Source organism: Ailuropoda melanoleuca, chromosome 1 (genome assembly GCF_002007445.2).
Source record: "Ailuropoda melanoleuca isolate Jingjing chromosome 1, ASM200744v2, whole genome shotgun sequence".
Taxonomy (NCBI): domain Eukaryota; kingdom Metazoa; phylum Chordata; class Mammalia; order Carnivora; family Ursidae; genus Ailuropoda; species Ailuropoda melanoleuca.
In genome coordinates, this window is record NC_048218.1 from 43,806,490 (window position 1) to 43,822,442 (window position 15,953).

The window sequence follows — 15,953 nt, forward strand, 5'->3', positions numbered from 1 at the left end:
CACCAGGCTGGACAGGAAGAAGCAGAACTAAAAGTGGGAGGGATGGGGTCCCTGAAACAAATTATCTTCTTAGTTTTGTGTTGGTTATACTGGAAGTGTGACTCTCAAAAGGACACATCACCTGAGCACTCTCTTCATCTTATCACAAGAAACAAATGTAACACTGAAATTTATTACGACAAGAATTCTTACAGAAGCAAGCTATGACCACCACAGAGATGAAATCTTTGACATAATTTTCACAGTAACCTGAGGGTTGTCCTCCTTTTACAGCTCTCCAGTGACCTCTTCAACCCCTCCTGTACAGTATGTCATCTGTCTTCCTGCCATCCCCAGGAAAGCATGTACTAAGGTCCTGTTGCAGGGAATGATACAGGATTGAAATGTAACTTACCCTGTCATCTGAGTTTAGTTTTATCAGAACCTCCATATTCCAAATTGAGATGTTAGACTCCTGTGCAGGATTTGCAGAAAGTGGGTCTAAAAACCTATCTTGAGACTGTCAGGGTCTTACTCCCCACAAAGATATATAAATGCTTTGAGATTAATCAGAGTTTGGAAAACTAGGAGAGAGACATCTCTGGGGAGAGATGTTGCAGGCTTACAGGCTTTCCCCAAGTCCTACCCACTGTGTGAGGAGGGAGCTTGCCAGTGAAGAAGGGGTTTACTAAGGGAGCTTGCCATATGCCCCCTGGCATTTGAGAAATCTGTGAAAGAATATTTGACTCACACTTGAAAAGTCTGACAATAAAATGGGTCAGCCAGATGACTCTGAAACATGAAGCAGAGAGACCCCAAGTTGAACTGAGAGAGACTTAGCTGTTCTTGTTACCTGGGAGCTAAATGTCTCCCTCACAACCAGAGCTGACTTGGAATCCTGGTAAAAGAGAAAAGAGAGAGAGAGAACTCCTGAACAACCTGAGAGCAATATGACCCAAACAGAGAGAAATCTCCCCACCAGGAAACAGGGACGGAGAGGGGGGTGGTAAGCACACAGCTAAAGGAGAGACATTGATTTCACTTGTTTTTTTTTTAAAGATTGTATTTATTTATTTGACAGAGACAGCCAGAGAGAGAGGGAACACAGGCAGGGGGAGTGGGAGAGGAAGAAGCAGGCTCCCAGTGGAGGAGCCTGATGTGAGGCTCGATCCCAGAACTCCAGGATCATGCCCTGAGCCGAAGGCAGACGCTTAATGACTGAGCCACCCAGGTGCCCCTGATTTCACTTGTTAAAAGAAATACAGTCTGGCCTCTGTGCTCAGGCACCGGGAAGCAATAGCCCCTTGTGCTGGAGAGTGGGCTGGACTCTCAGACCAGCACCCGCAAGAGAGCAGACTGAGACAGTGAGCCTGGGAACGCCCGTGTCCAAACTGAAAACAGGAGCTCCCGACCGCACACTCGAACTAGAGTGAAACCGAGACCTCAGGAGTGCAAGCGCAACCAGACAGAAAACTGGCGCTCCAGAGCACAGGCAAACCATACTGAAACAGGGAGCTCGGGAGCGCGCATGGGAACCGGGGGCAGCGGGCAGTGTTAGAAGCACAAAGGACAGAGACTTACTGGCCCTGGAAGTGAGGGCTGGCACACAGGCTGTGGGGAACACATCCCGGGTCGCTGCAGGGTTTTTAGCAGCACCAATTGAAACAGAGTTAAAGTGGCCAGAACATATGTGGAGAGAGAACTACGATCTCTCAGCTCTGAGACAGAGGCTAGGATANAATGTCAGAATCATCGGCATCCCTGAAGGGGTGGAGAAAAACAGAGGTCTAGAAGAGATATTTGAACAAATTGTAGCTGAAAACTTCCCTAATCTAGCAAGGGAAACAAGCATTCGTGTCCAAGAGGCAGAGAGGACCCCATCCAAGCTCAACCAGGACAAACCTACGCCACGGCATGTCATAGTGCAATTCGCAAATATTAGATCCAAGGATACAGTATTGAAAGCGGCCAGGGCAAAGAAATTTCTCACGTACCAAGGCAAAGGTATCAGGATTACGTCAGACCTGTCTACAGAGACCTGGAATGAGAGAAAGGCTTGGGGGGGCATTTTTAAAGCTCTTTCAGAGAAAAACATGCAGCCAAGGATCCTTTATCCAGCAAAGCTGTCATTCAGAATTGATGGAGAAATAAAGACGTTCCAAAATCGCCAATCATTAACCAATTTCGTAACCACGAAACCAGCCCTACAGGAGATATTAAGGGGGGCTCTATAAAGGTAAAAAGGCCCCAAGAGTGATACAGAGCAGCAAGTCACAACCGATACAAAGACTTTAAAGAGAAATGGCATCATTAAAATCATATCTGTCAATAATCTCTATCAATCTAAATGGCTTAAACTCTCCCATAAAACGCCACAGGGTTGCAGATTGGATAAAAAGACATGACCCATCCATTTGCTGTCTACAAGAGACTCATTTTGAACCCAAAGATGCATTCAGACTTAGAGTAAGGGGATGGAGTACCATCTTCCACGCAAATGGACCTCAAAAGAAAGCTGGAGTAGCAATTCTCATATCAGATAGACTGGATTTTAAACTAGAGGCCATAGAGAGAGATACAGAAGGGCACTATATTATTCTTAAAGGAAGTATTCAACAAGTGGATATGACAATTATTAATATATATGCCCCCAACAGGGGAGCAGCAAGATACACAAGCCAACTCTTAACCAAAATAAAGAGACATATAGATAAGAACACAGTAATAGTAGGGGACCTCAACACCCCACTATCAGAAATAGACAGAACACCCTGGCAAAAACTAAGCAAAGAATCAAAGGCTTTGAATGCCATACTCGACGAGTTGGACCTCATAGATATATATAGAACACTACACCCCAGAACCAAAGAATACTCATTCTATTCAAATGCCCATGGAACATTCTCAAGAATAGATCATGCTCTGGGACACAAAACAGGTCTCAGCCAATACCAAAAGATTGAAATTATCCCCTGCATATTCTCAGACCACAACGCTCTGAAATTGGAACTCAACCACAAGGAAAAACCTGGAAGAAACTCAAACACTTGGAGGCTAAGAACCATCCTGCTCAAGAATGACTCGATAAACCAGGAAATCAAAAAACAAATTAAACAATTTATGGAGACCAACGAGAATGAATACACAACGGTCCAAAACCTATGGGATACTGCAAAGGCAGTCCTAAGGGGGAAATACATAGCCATCCAAGCCTCACTCAAAAGAATAGAAAAATCTAAAATGCAGTTTCTATATTCTCACCTCAAGAAACTGGAACAGCAACAGAGGGACAGGCCTAACCCACTGACAAGGAAGGAGTTGACCAAGATTAGAGCAGAAATCAATGAATTAGAGACCAGAACCACAGTAGAGCAGATCAACAGGACTAGAAGCTGGTTCTTTGAGAGAATCCATAAAATTGATAGACCACTGGCAAAACTTGTCCAAAAACAAAGAGAAAGGACTGAGATTATTAAAATTATGACTGAAAAGGGAGAGGTCACGACCAGCACCATTGAAATTGCAAGGATTATTAGAAACTTTTATCAACAGCTATATGCCAAAAAACTAAACAATCTGGAAGAGATGGAGGCCTTCCTGGAAACCTATAAACTACCAAGACTGAAACAGGAAGAAATAGATTTCTTAAATAGGCCAATTAACTATGAAGAAATTGAGTCAGTGATAAACAACCTTCCAAATAATAAAACTCCAGGCCCAGACGGTTTTCCTGGGGAATTCTACCAAACATTCAAAGAAGAAATAATACCTATTCTCCTAAAGCTATTTCAAAAAATAGAAACAGAAGGAAAGCTACCAAACTCATTCTATGAGGCTAATATTACCTTGATCCCCAAACCAGGCAAAGACCCCCTCAAAAAGGAGAATTACAGACCGATTTCTCTAATGAATATGGATGCCAAAATCCTCAACAAGATCCTTGCTAATAGAATCCAACAGTACATTAAAAGGATTATCCATCATGACCAAGTGGGATTCATACCTGGGATGCAAGCATGGTTCAACACTCGCAAATCAATCAATGTGATACATCATATCAACAAGAAAAGACTCAAGAACCATATGATCCTCTCAATTGATGCAGAAAAAGCATTTGACAAAATACAGCATCCTTTCCTGATTAAAACCCTTCAGAGTGTAGGAATAGAGGGTACATTTCTCAATCTCATAAAAGCCATCTATGAAAAGCCTACTGCAAGCATTATTCTCAATGGGGAAAAGCTGGAAGCCTTTCCCTTAAGATCAGGAACACGACAAGGATGCCCACTCTCGCCACTATTATTCAACATAGTACTAGAAGTCCTTGCAACAGCAATCAGAAGACAAAAAGGGATCAAAGGTATCCAAATCGGCAAAGAAGAAGTCAAACTGTCTCTCTTTGCAGATGACATGATACTCTATATGGAAAACCCAAAGGAATCCACTCCCAAACTATTAGAAGTTATAGAACAATTCAGTAAGGTGGCAGGATACAAAATCAATGCCCAGAAATCAGTTGCATTTCTATACACGAATAACGAGACTGAAGAAAGAGAAATTAGGGAATCCATCCCATTTACAATAACACCAAAAACCATGCGTTACCTTGGAATTAACTTAACCAGAGACGTAAAGGACCTATATGCTAGAAACTATAGATCACTTTTGAAAGATATTGAGGAAGACATAAAAAGATGGAAAAATATTCCATGCTCATGGATTGGAAGAATTAACATAGTTAAAATGTCCATACTACCCAGAGCAATCTACACTTTCAATGCTATCCCGATCAAAATACCGAGGACATTTTTCAAAGAACTGGAACAAATAGTCCTTAAATTTGTATGGAACCAGAAAAGGCCCCGAATCTCCAAGGAACTGTTGAAAAGGAAAAACAAAGCTGGGGGCATCACAATGCCGGATTTCGAGCTGTACTACAAAGCTGTGATCACAAAGACAGCATGGTACTGGCACAAAAACAGACACATCGACCAATGGAACAGAATAGAGAACCCAGAAATGGACCCTCGGCTCTTTGGGCAACTAATCTTTGATAAAGCAGGAAAAAACATCCGGTGGAAAAAAGACAGTCTCTTCAATAAATGGTGCTGGGAAAATTGGACAGCTACATGCAAAAGAATGAAACTTGACCACTCTCTCACACCATACACAAAAATAAACTCCAAATGGATGAAAGACCTCAATGTGAGACAGGAATCCATCAAAATTCTAGAGGAGAACATAGGCAACAACTTCTATGACATCGGCCAGAGCAACCTTTTTCACGACACATCTCCAAAGGCAAGAGAAATAAAAGATAAAATGAACTTATGGGACTTTATCAGGATAAAGAGCTTCTGCACAGCCAAGGAAACAGTCAAAAAAACTAAGAGACAGCCCACGGAATGGGAGAATATATTTGCAAAGGACACCACAGATAAAGGACTGGTATCCAAGATCTACAAAGAACTTCTCAAACTCAATACACGAGAAACAAATAAACAAATCATAAAATGGGCAGAAGATATGAACAGACACTTTTCCAATGAAGACATACAAATGGCTAACAGACACATGAAAAAATGTTCAAAATCATTAGCCATCAGGGAAATTCAAATCAAAACCACACTGAGATACCACCTTACGCCAGTTAGAATGGCAAAGATAGACAAGGCAAGAAACAACAATTGTTGGAGAGGATGTGGAGAAAGGGGATCCCTCCTACATTGTTGGTGGGAATGCAAGTTGGTACAGCCACTCTGGAAAACAGTGTGGAGGTCCCTTAAAAAGTTAAAAATTGAACTACCCTATGACCCAGCCATTGCACTACTGGGTGTTTACCCCAAAGATACAGACGTAGTAAAGAGAAGGGCCATATGCACCCCAATGTTCATAGCTGCATTGTCCACAATAGCCAAATCATGGAAGGAGCCGAGATGCCCTTCAACAGATGACTGGATTAAGAAGCTGTGGTCCATATATACAATGGAATATTACTCAGCTATCAGAAAGAACGAATTCTCAACATTTGCTGCAACATGGACGGCACTGGAGGAGATAATGCTAAGTGAAATAAGTCAAGCAGAGAAAGACAATTATCATATGATTTCTCTCATCTATGGAACATAAGAACTAGGATGATCGGTAGGGGAAGAAAGGGATAAAGAAAAGGGGGGTAATCAGAAGGGGGAATGAAACATGAGAGACTATGGACTATGAGAAACAAGCTGAGGACTTCAGAGGGGAGGGGAGTGGGGGAATGGGATAGACTGGTGATGGGTGGTAAGGAGGGCACGTATTGCATGGTACACTGGGTGTTATACGCAACTAATGGAGCATCGAACTTTACATCGGAATCCGGGGATGTACTGTATGGTGACTAACATAATATAATAAAAAATCATTTAAAAAAAAAGAAAATAAAAAGAACAGCTAAAAAAAAATACAGTCTGAAGGTCTGCAGAGGGGGGTCTCTGAGAAACTCCCCAAAGTGGATTTTAAAAGAAAAAGAACCAGCAATTGTGCATGGGCTACATGCCCCAACGTCAAATGACAACTGTACCAGCCATATTAAACTGTCCTTCTCCTTAACCTACTCTTCCCATGGTTTGACCATGGAGGGCCAGAAGGTTTCTGTCCATGTGGGAGAAAGTGACTGAGGGCAGAGAGAAGCCGACTAAGTCCCCTCCCCTATTGTAGGCCTCCCAGCCAGAGACAAGGCTAAGCTAAGAGAAGAGACAATTTCAACTTTGAATGGCATTTTAGTTTTAATACTTCACTAACTGACCTGGAATATCAGAATGGACTGAACTTTTTTCATGTCCTTCGCAAGGACTTCATTAGTATTTAGGAACCTCAGAACATCCCTGATATTATATTAAGGTATGGGATGATTGGATCCATGGAGTTGAAAAGGAGTGATGACATGTAGAATCCCTCCCCAACTTGGACTTTACTACCACAGTCAATAACTTCAGAGCATATGAAACAATAATGAGAATGAGCCCAAGGAAGATGGTCAGGGAAAATTCGTTGAATAAGCAAATATTAAGCTTGATTAGAAAAATCAACAGGGGCACCTGGGTNTGGGTGGCACAGTGGTTAAGCATCTGCGTTCAGCTCAGGGCGTGATCCCAGCGTTATGGGATCGAGCCCCACATCAGGCTCTTCTGCTATGAGCCTGCTTCTTCCTCTCCCACTCCCCCTGCTTGTGTTCCCTCTCTCGCTGGCTGTCTCTACCTCTGTCAAATAAATAAATAAAATCTTTTAAAAAAAAAAGAAAGAAAAATCAATAGGAGTTAGCCATGCAAAAAAGTGGGAGAGCATATGGTGGGGGGTCAGAGAAAGCCATTCAGGAAGAGAAAAAGACANAAAGAAAAATCAATAGGAATTAGCCATGCAAAAAAGTGGGAGAGCATATGGTGGGGGGTCAGAGAAAGCCATTCAGGAAGAGAAAAAGACATTCTGAAAGCCTGTGGTGAGAAAGGAGATTATTCTAGATACTATGACTGCATAACAAACAACCCCAAAATGTAGCAGCAAAAAACAAATTATTATTATCTCTTACAGTTTTGTAGATTGATTGGGCTTAGTTGAGTGGTTCTTGATTGGAGGCTTGTAGGGGTATAGTAAGGTAGTGGTGGGGCCAGAGTCATCTGAAGGTTTAGCAGGACTAGACATCCAAGTTGACTGAGCAAACGGTTGAAAGATGATCTTAGCTGTCAGCTGGGAGCTTAGCTTGGGAATTTGACTGGATCACCTACAAAAGGTCTTTCCATGTGGCCTAGGGTTCAGAGCATGGCAGGTGGGTTCTGAGAGGGAATGCTCCGCATATAAGTATTCCAAATCCAAATGTTTCAAGGAAACCAATCTAAAGCCACATAACCTTTTATGACCTCACTGTATTATTTAAATCAAACTCTATTGGCCAAAGCAACACAGGTCAGCCCAGATTCATGGGAAGGGGACAGAAAACACACCTCTCAATGGGAGGGTGATCAAAGAATTATAGGGTCATGTTTTTAAACTACTGTAGGCACAGCCCATTGAAANGTGTTTCAAGGGAACCAACCTAAAGCCACATAACCTTTTATGACCTCACTGTATTATTTAAATCAAACTCTATTGGTCAAAGCAACACAGGTCAGCCCAGATTCATGGGAAGGGGACAGAAAACAGACTCTCAATGGGAGGGTGATCAAAGAATTATAGGGTCATGTTTTTAAACTACTGTAGGCACAGCCCATTGAAAAAATTCAAAACTTAGTTTGAAAAATGAAAATTGCTGGTGAGAGTGTAAGGCCATTTTAGGAGCTTAGAAGGTATGGTAAGAATAATGGGACAAAATGAAAAGATTGTTAATAAATAATTATCAAGGGCAATTTAGGAAATCATAAAAATTATTTATTGAACCAAAATACCTGACTAATTTTCTTTGAAGGAAATAAATTATTGTTTATTAAATATCTATTAATCAAGATGAGTACTATTTTAATAATCAAGAGAGAATGGCATAATATTGAACAGAGTTCTTTGAGGACAGATCCTGACTGGAAATATAATGATAAAATTTCCTCTTGATGAAAAGTACCTCTTTATGAATATGCCTTTGAAATGAGACATCTTCATTTTCATATCCATTATAGTACCCATATTTCTCTCAATTTACCTATTAAACTTATAACTATCAAACAATGCCCTGATTTCATTGTAAAACTCTACTTCATAGTTTAAATATAGATAAGGACATGTTGAATCCATCAAACTTCTGCAATAGTGTTGAGTTCTGATTTTTTTTATTCATATGTTATTGAATATTTTTATAGTATCTCACAAAAGAAAACTATTATAACTTTTACAGTAAAAATTACAATATAAATGACAATTTGTTCATGAAACCTAGTAGTGGAATTGAAAAGGGCTTTTGGGGAAATTGAGTTTCTCCTGAAATTTATTGACTGAATAACTGTCATTACTCATCAGCTTTTTCAACAGGTGGCTCTCAGAGTCAGACTGTAAATTACTGTTGATGGCATTTCTTTAACATTGGGTGGCATCAGGCTCCATTACTTTTTCTAAATTTCAATTCTGATATAATTAACATAGTATTATATAGTTTAAGGTGTATAATATTGTGATTCAACAATTCTGTACATTAGTCAGTGCTCATTAAAAGTGTACTCTTAATCCCCTTCACCTATTTCACCCATCGCTCCACCCACCTCCCCCCTGGTAACCACCAGTTTGTTCTCTATGTTTAAGTCTGGTCTTTTGTTTGTCTCTTTTTTCTTTGCTCATTTGTTTTGTTTCTTAAATTCCATATATAAGTGAAATTATATCCAGAATATAAGAAGAATCTCAAAGCTGAAAAATAAGAAATATTTAACTCAATTTAAAAAACAGAAAATATTTGAATAGACACTTAGGTAAATAAGATATACAGATGCCAAATAGAGACACAAAAATATGTTTAATACAATTCATCATTAGGAAAATGCAAATGATGACCATATTGAGATACACTGACCCACAATTTAAAATGACTAAAATTGAGAAGACTACTCATATTAGTAGCAGCAATGCAGACTTTTGTACCCAGAGATGGGCCACAAAATGAGGTGAGATACAAATACACAAAATTGAAGGGAGAATTAAATTTAACTCAAGTTTAGATTATGTTGAAATTACCAGTGTACGTATTACTTACCCACCCTTCTGCTGAGTTTTCACAGGGCTTTTTTTTTTATCTATGCAGTTTACTTCCCCCTCTTCTTTGGCTTTCACAAACAAAGTCTAAGGACACAGAATAACTAATTAATGACTCCATCAAAATATAGAACATTTGCTTTCCCCTTAGCTGCCATCAAGTCCCATGTGGAGGTTAAGCATTTTCCTACTCTTCAGATATGAGATCAAAATGTTACTATTTCTACATTGTACTATTTTGACATAAATAATGTCATTATTTTCTGAATGAACATTCATGTCACTTCTCTCTTCATGCTGAAAGGTAAATATGAGCACCTTACCACCATGTTCAAAATATCTCACTAGTTGTTCTTAAAAGTGGGGTAAAGAACAAAGTGCCTGACCTAGCCTCCATGACCCCATGTGAGCCCAAACATGCTGGACTTTCTTGTCCCATCTGACTCCATCTTGCTTCTCTTTGCATGCCAGCTACATTTACCACTTTTCTTTATTTGTTTCTCTGATGATCTAGCTCTGAGATCATCTAGACCCTCCAAGGATGGAAGGCCCTAAAGGTGGCAAATATCCAGGGCATCACCTTGTTAGACATGAAGACTCTCAGACATCCTCCCTGACCTATCAAAGGAGAATGTGCATTTTAAGAAAATCACCAGGAGATTCACAGGCATTAATGTTTGAGAAGCACTGTTATATAGCACCTCCCACTATGGTCCTTTGTTTTGTTTTCCCTTTCATCTTCCCTTGACCTCTGCCAAGTAAGATTTCTCACCTGTTTACAAATTAAAGTGTAGGTCTGGAATGTGAGCTGCACTTTGCATCAGGAGGACACCTTTATTTGGAGTTGGCTCCTGAAGGGAATGCAGAAGTTTGGCCTCATTAAAATCATGCATGATTAGCTCAGATAAGATCATATTAATACTCAAACCACTCAGAACATCAAAATTTATACATTGAAATTTGCATAAGTATGTCAGAGGTGTCATTAATTGTGGAAAATAGGGGCATAAAATACAATATCTATATGACTTGATGTTTATGATTTCAGTCTGTAATGCCCTATGAGATATCTGGACTTCTCATACATGTTCAAATCTACAATGCCCAGAAGAACAATTTGGTTTTGTCCTAAAGGGAAGCCGTGGGTGCTACTGGGAGAATTTTAGTTCTTCATACATTTCTCTTTTGGCAAAAAGCCCACAGTTGTACAACTGGTTGACACTTGTGCTTGAAATAAATTGATATAAATAACATTTTCCTGAGCTTGTTAAATGAAGCTTCCAAAGTGAATCAGTGTGCAAGGAGTTGCTACGCATGTTATGGTCATTTCAGTGCTACTGTATTTCTTATTTTATTTAGAAAGCCTAACACGTCGAACGAATTCCCTCAATTTCTTATAAGATATGGGTAAGAGGGAAATGATTACTATTAAAATCATTATTCTTTACATATAAAGTTGATATACTATTACATTTATAATAATTTTACATTGGGTTTACAAGAGCCAAAAAGCCAGGTGAGTGATAGAAAACAAATAGTGAATAATTTACATATTAAATTTTAATAACTATCATCTAGTAAAGCAAAGTAGCGGTAACACTGACTTACTCCTTTTAACACTGTTTTATTATTTCTTAATGTATCTATAATGACTTTATAAGTAATCATGAACTAGAATGTTAAACAATTTAAAGTACATGTAAAAATCATTTCATTCCTATGTAAGAAATCTTTCTACTTATTCTGATTAAAAGCTCCATTATGTGGAGCATCGAACTTTACATCGGAATCCAGGGATGTACTGTATGGTGACTAACATAATACAATAAAAAAAAAAAAAGCTCCATTATGTTTAGGTGATCACATTTTCTGATTCAACCTTTTAAGATAAGTCATGTGTATTAACTCTATCTTATCTCCCACTCAGATAAGAATTTCATTGACTATTTCTATACATGTAGCAGGAAATAGGCAGTTAAGTGCTCCTTCACTGCTCCTTCCAGCAATTATAGCTTAATAAGTACCCACACAAACTGAATTTGAGATTTTTTAATTAATTAGTGATTTGGAATTGCCTAGAAAGGAGACTTTTCAAATAGAAATACGTTAACCACTTGAAAGTACTGGCTTTGTTATTAATATCACCTCTATTCCACTCCTTTCTGGATCAATTTTATTCTGCTACAACACTGGTAGAGAAAAGGTGCTCTTAAGTAAAACCGTAAGGATTTCTAGAACAAGTCAGTTCTAATCACTGTAATAACAAATGTAAAGCAACTTTTAAATATGAAAAGCCTTTCAGGTAGTGCTAATATATTTAAGATCAAAGTTTTTGAAGTAAAATTTAACCTGAAAATCTCTTGCATACACATATTCCATAGAAAAATAAATTTGGAAATTTGAATTAAAAAAATTCGCAATGTTGACAATTTTCAACATCAACCAGGGTTAAAATAAACATTTATCCCCAAACTCTGGGCCTTTCTTTTTTTGTTGTTCATAGTCTTTCTCTGATACATTCTTTTTTCTTTTAAAGACTCATTTATTTATTTTAGAGAGAGGGAGAGTGTGTAAGTGGGGGGAAGTGCAGAGGGAGAGAGAATCCTCAAGCAGACACCCTGCTGACTGCATAGTCCAATGTGTGGCTCAATCCCAGGACTGAGATGACCTGAGTCAAAATCAAGAGTCGGTCTCTTAACCCACTGAGCCAGCCAGGCACCCTTGATATACTCTTAATCCTTCTTCTTTGCTTGTCTTTCCCACACTTATCCATCCATGTGTCTGTTATTCTCTGCCTATTTCTGTTCATGCATCTTGTGATCTTCAACCCAAACTTCTCCTTCTGATGTCTTCTTTCTCCTTTTCATGGCTTCCTCTCAGTTTGTCTCTTTTGAGTACTTTTATTAAAACGATATCAAGGAAAAATGTTCTATTTGTCCGCCCGCAGTAGACATATAACAACTGTTGTCCACATTCTTGGGAGAATTCAATGTCGCTTCCCTGCTCACTGTGGTGCAACTTGTTCCCATTCACTGTTCATTATTCTCTGGCTTCCACTGCACCACATAACAGAAATTGCTCTCACTAAAGCCACTCTTAGTTTCCATGCTCAATCACACCTGACACCCTTGTCCTACTAGAGCATTTATTTTAGGGATTGGCACCATAACTTTCTTTGTCTTTCTTGAGTACCTTCCTCCCTTTGTGTTCATGGCACTCACCTGTCCTGTTTTCCTTCTCTTCTTGATCATTCTGCTCTGTATCATTTCCTGGTCTCTCCCTGTTTTTATTCGCTGCACTGGGTGTTATACGCAAATAATGAATCATGGAACACTACATCAAAAACTAAGGATGTACTGTATGGACTAATATAACATAATAAAAAATTATTATATAAAAAAAAGAACTGTTAGTTTCAACAAGAAATTATTTTTTGGAATAGGATCTAACATAGAGGTGCTGGCAGGTTCAAGGGATCAGCTGGGGGAAAAAATGGGCAGCAACCGAAAGAAGGATGGCAGTCTGTCAATAGCAAAAATTATATTCCAACATTGACTCCACGAGGGCTGCTGTCACTGCGGCTGTGTGGGAATGCCACTGTTCACACTGACAGAGTTACTGGTGTGGGTGCAGGGTACGTTTGTTGGAAGCTTCATATTGTGCCTTGGCTGCCTACCAACTCAAATTCTCTTTTGTCCTTGTTGCTCTTCTTCCTTCACTCCAAATTCCAAATCTAGTGTGAGTGATGTAGATTTGCCAAACTTACATTGCAAGTACCCTCACTCTAGTTGTTAGGTGGATAGGAAAGTCAATTGTAGCTCTTTGGGCTCCTAGAGTTGGTAGCAGATTTTGCCTGGCACCAAGATTATGTGGTAGAAAAGATCAGGTTGGCTATCAAAAAATGACATGCATCTTCCCTCTGCTTTAATATACTTTGTCAGTTTAGTTATTTATCATTCTCTTCACTTTGTGTATTCTCCAATAGATAGGCCATACATAAGTATGCCTTCAGTCTACCCCAGTGGTTTCCAATTCATTATTTGTAGTAGACTCACTCTACAAAGTACATATGCACTGGATGTCCACAAACTGGTCCCTGCTTCTGAGGCTTCCATTTTTGAGGAGAATCTACCCAGTTGCCAAGTGACTCCTCCATTCTTCGCTAACTCTTCACCTGCGATGTGTCACAGAGGTACTGCATCTAATTTCTGAACTCTTTTCCATCTATCTGTTCATTTTCCCATCAATCTCAATGTCATTTCACACATGAATTAGCCATGTCACATGTGTTGAGTCACTTAGAGATCAAGTAGAATACAGATTATTAGCCTTAGTAATTGATTCACTAAATCAATGTCTATAGCAAAAGGTCAAATCTATATTTTGCATAAAACGTTTGAGGTTTTACTATAGGTTCTGGTTTGAGAACAGTGTATAGCAGTCACTTCTTCTTGACTAGTATTCCTGACCTTAATTTCCCCTTCTGCAGCCTATTTTCTACACTGCAATATATTCATTTAAAAAACAATCTACCAGTACTGCTCCCTTAAGTTTCAGTGCATGCTTATTCCCTGATGAATAATGTTCATGATCATTCACATGCTATTTACCTCATTTTATTACTGAGGTCCTTCAAGCTCCTTTTCCCTTCACCCTACATCCAAATCCCAAACAAAATTTCCATATCGCACCCATCCTATCCCATAAATTTAGGACATATTACAATGTCTTTCATTTTCCCAATTCTGTTCATTGCTGCACATTTAAAAAATTGAAATAATTGCACTTATTTCCAAGCCCTCAAAGATTCCAATCAATATAGAGGAAATACACAAGATTGAGAGGGTATTCTGATGTATATAAATTTATTTCAACTCTCCTCCCCATATTTTCATGTTATAAATTCAGTGCATTCTTTTNAGTGACTTTTTCCCCATTTACTAAATTTCATTTCAGACAACACCCAGTGAGGATATGGAAAAGGAACATAGAAAAGGACATAGAAATGCAACATTGCTGACAGATTTGATTCTCACAGGACTCACATATGAACCACAGTGGCAAATCCCCCTGTTCCTGGTGTTCTTGGTTATCTATCTTCTCACCATGGTGGGGAACCTTGGTCTAATTGCTCTCATATGGAATGACCCTCAGCTTCACATCCCCATGTACTTTTTCCTTGGGAGTTTGGCATTTGTGGATGCTTGGATATCATCCACAGTATCCCCCAAGATGCTGGTCAATTTCTTTGCCAAGATNCCAAAACCAAAATGATATCTCTTTCGTTTCAGAATGCATGATACAATTTTTTTCCTTTGTAATCAGTATAACCACAGAATGTTTTCTGCTGGCAACAATGGCATATGATCGCTATGTGGCCATATGCAAACCATTACTTTATCCAGTCATTATGTCCAATACACTCTGCATCCGTCTGTTAGTTTTGTCACTTTTAGGTGGCCTTCTTCATGCCATAATGCATACTTCCTTTTTATTCAGATTATCGTTCTGCAATTCCATCATAGTACATCACTTTTACTGTGACATTATACCATTGCTTAAGATTTCTTGTACTGACCCTTCTATCAATTATCTGATAGTGTTCATTTTTGCTGGGTCAATACAGATGTTCACCATTCTTACAGTTCTTGTCTCCTATACACTAGTTCTCTTTACAATCTTAAAAAAGAAGTCTCTACAAGGCATAAGGAAAGCCTTTTCCACATGTGGAGCCCATCTCTTATCTGTCTCTTTATACTATGGTGCTCTTGTCTTCATGTATGTGCGCCCCGTATCTACACAATCAGAAGATCAAGATATGATGGACTCTCTATTTTACACTGTCATAATTCCTTTGTTAAATCCAATTATCTACAGCTTGAGAAATAAGAAAGTCATAGATTCATTGAGAAAGATATTAAAGAGAAATTCTTAGAACTCACATTAATATCTGTTCTCCTTTCATTAAAATGACAAAAACTGTATAGATTACATATTTGCTATGTGTTGATTACTGTTCAGTTTTTGCAGTTATAATTGTCCTAGTGTTTAAATGGCTTAAGGTGAGAGAATAAATTGATCAATCAATCAATCAATCAAAACAAAGGGAATTTTAATCAAGTGTTCATGACATAAAAATAATTTAAAAGGAAACAAAATATTTTACCTGTTTGCATGTTTCAGTGTGGCTTCATAAATTCATTAAGCATTGTAATAGGGTAATTTCTGTAAAAAGAACTTGAATATTATATATTTGACAGCCATACAGC

General features: G+C 38.8%; 1 protein-coding gene across 1 annotated transcript; it reads left to right on the forward strand.

Annotated features, from left to right (window-relative positions):
• The first annotated feature begins 9,557 nt into the window (after nucleotides 1–9,557).
• LOC109488612 (olfactory receptor 5H2) lies at nucleotides 9,558–15,619 on the forward strand. The gene is given in 3 exon segments (XM_034668519.1): nucleotides 9,558–9,596; nucleotides 14,641–14,940; nucleotides 14,942–15,619. Coding segments are annotated over 3 exon segments (1,017 nt in total).
• Nucleotides 15,620–15,953: the final 334 nt, after the last annotated feature.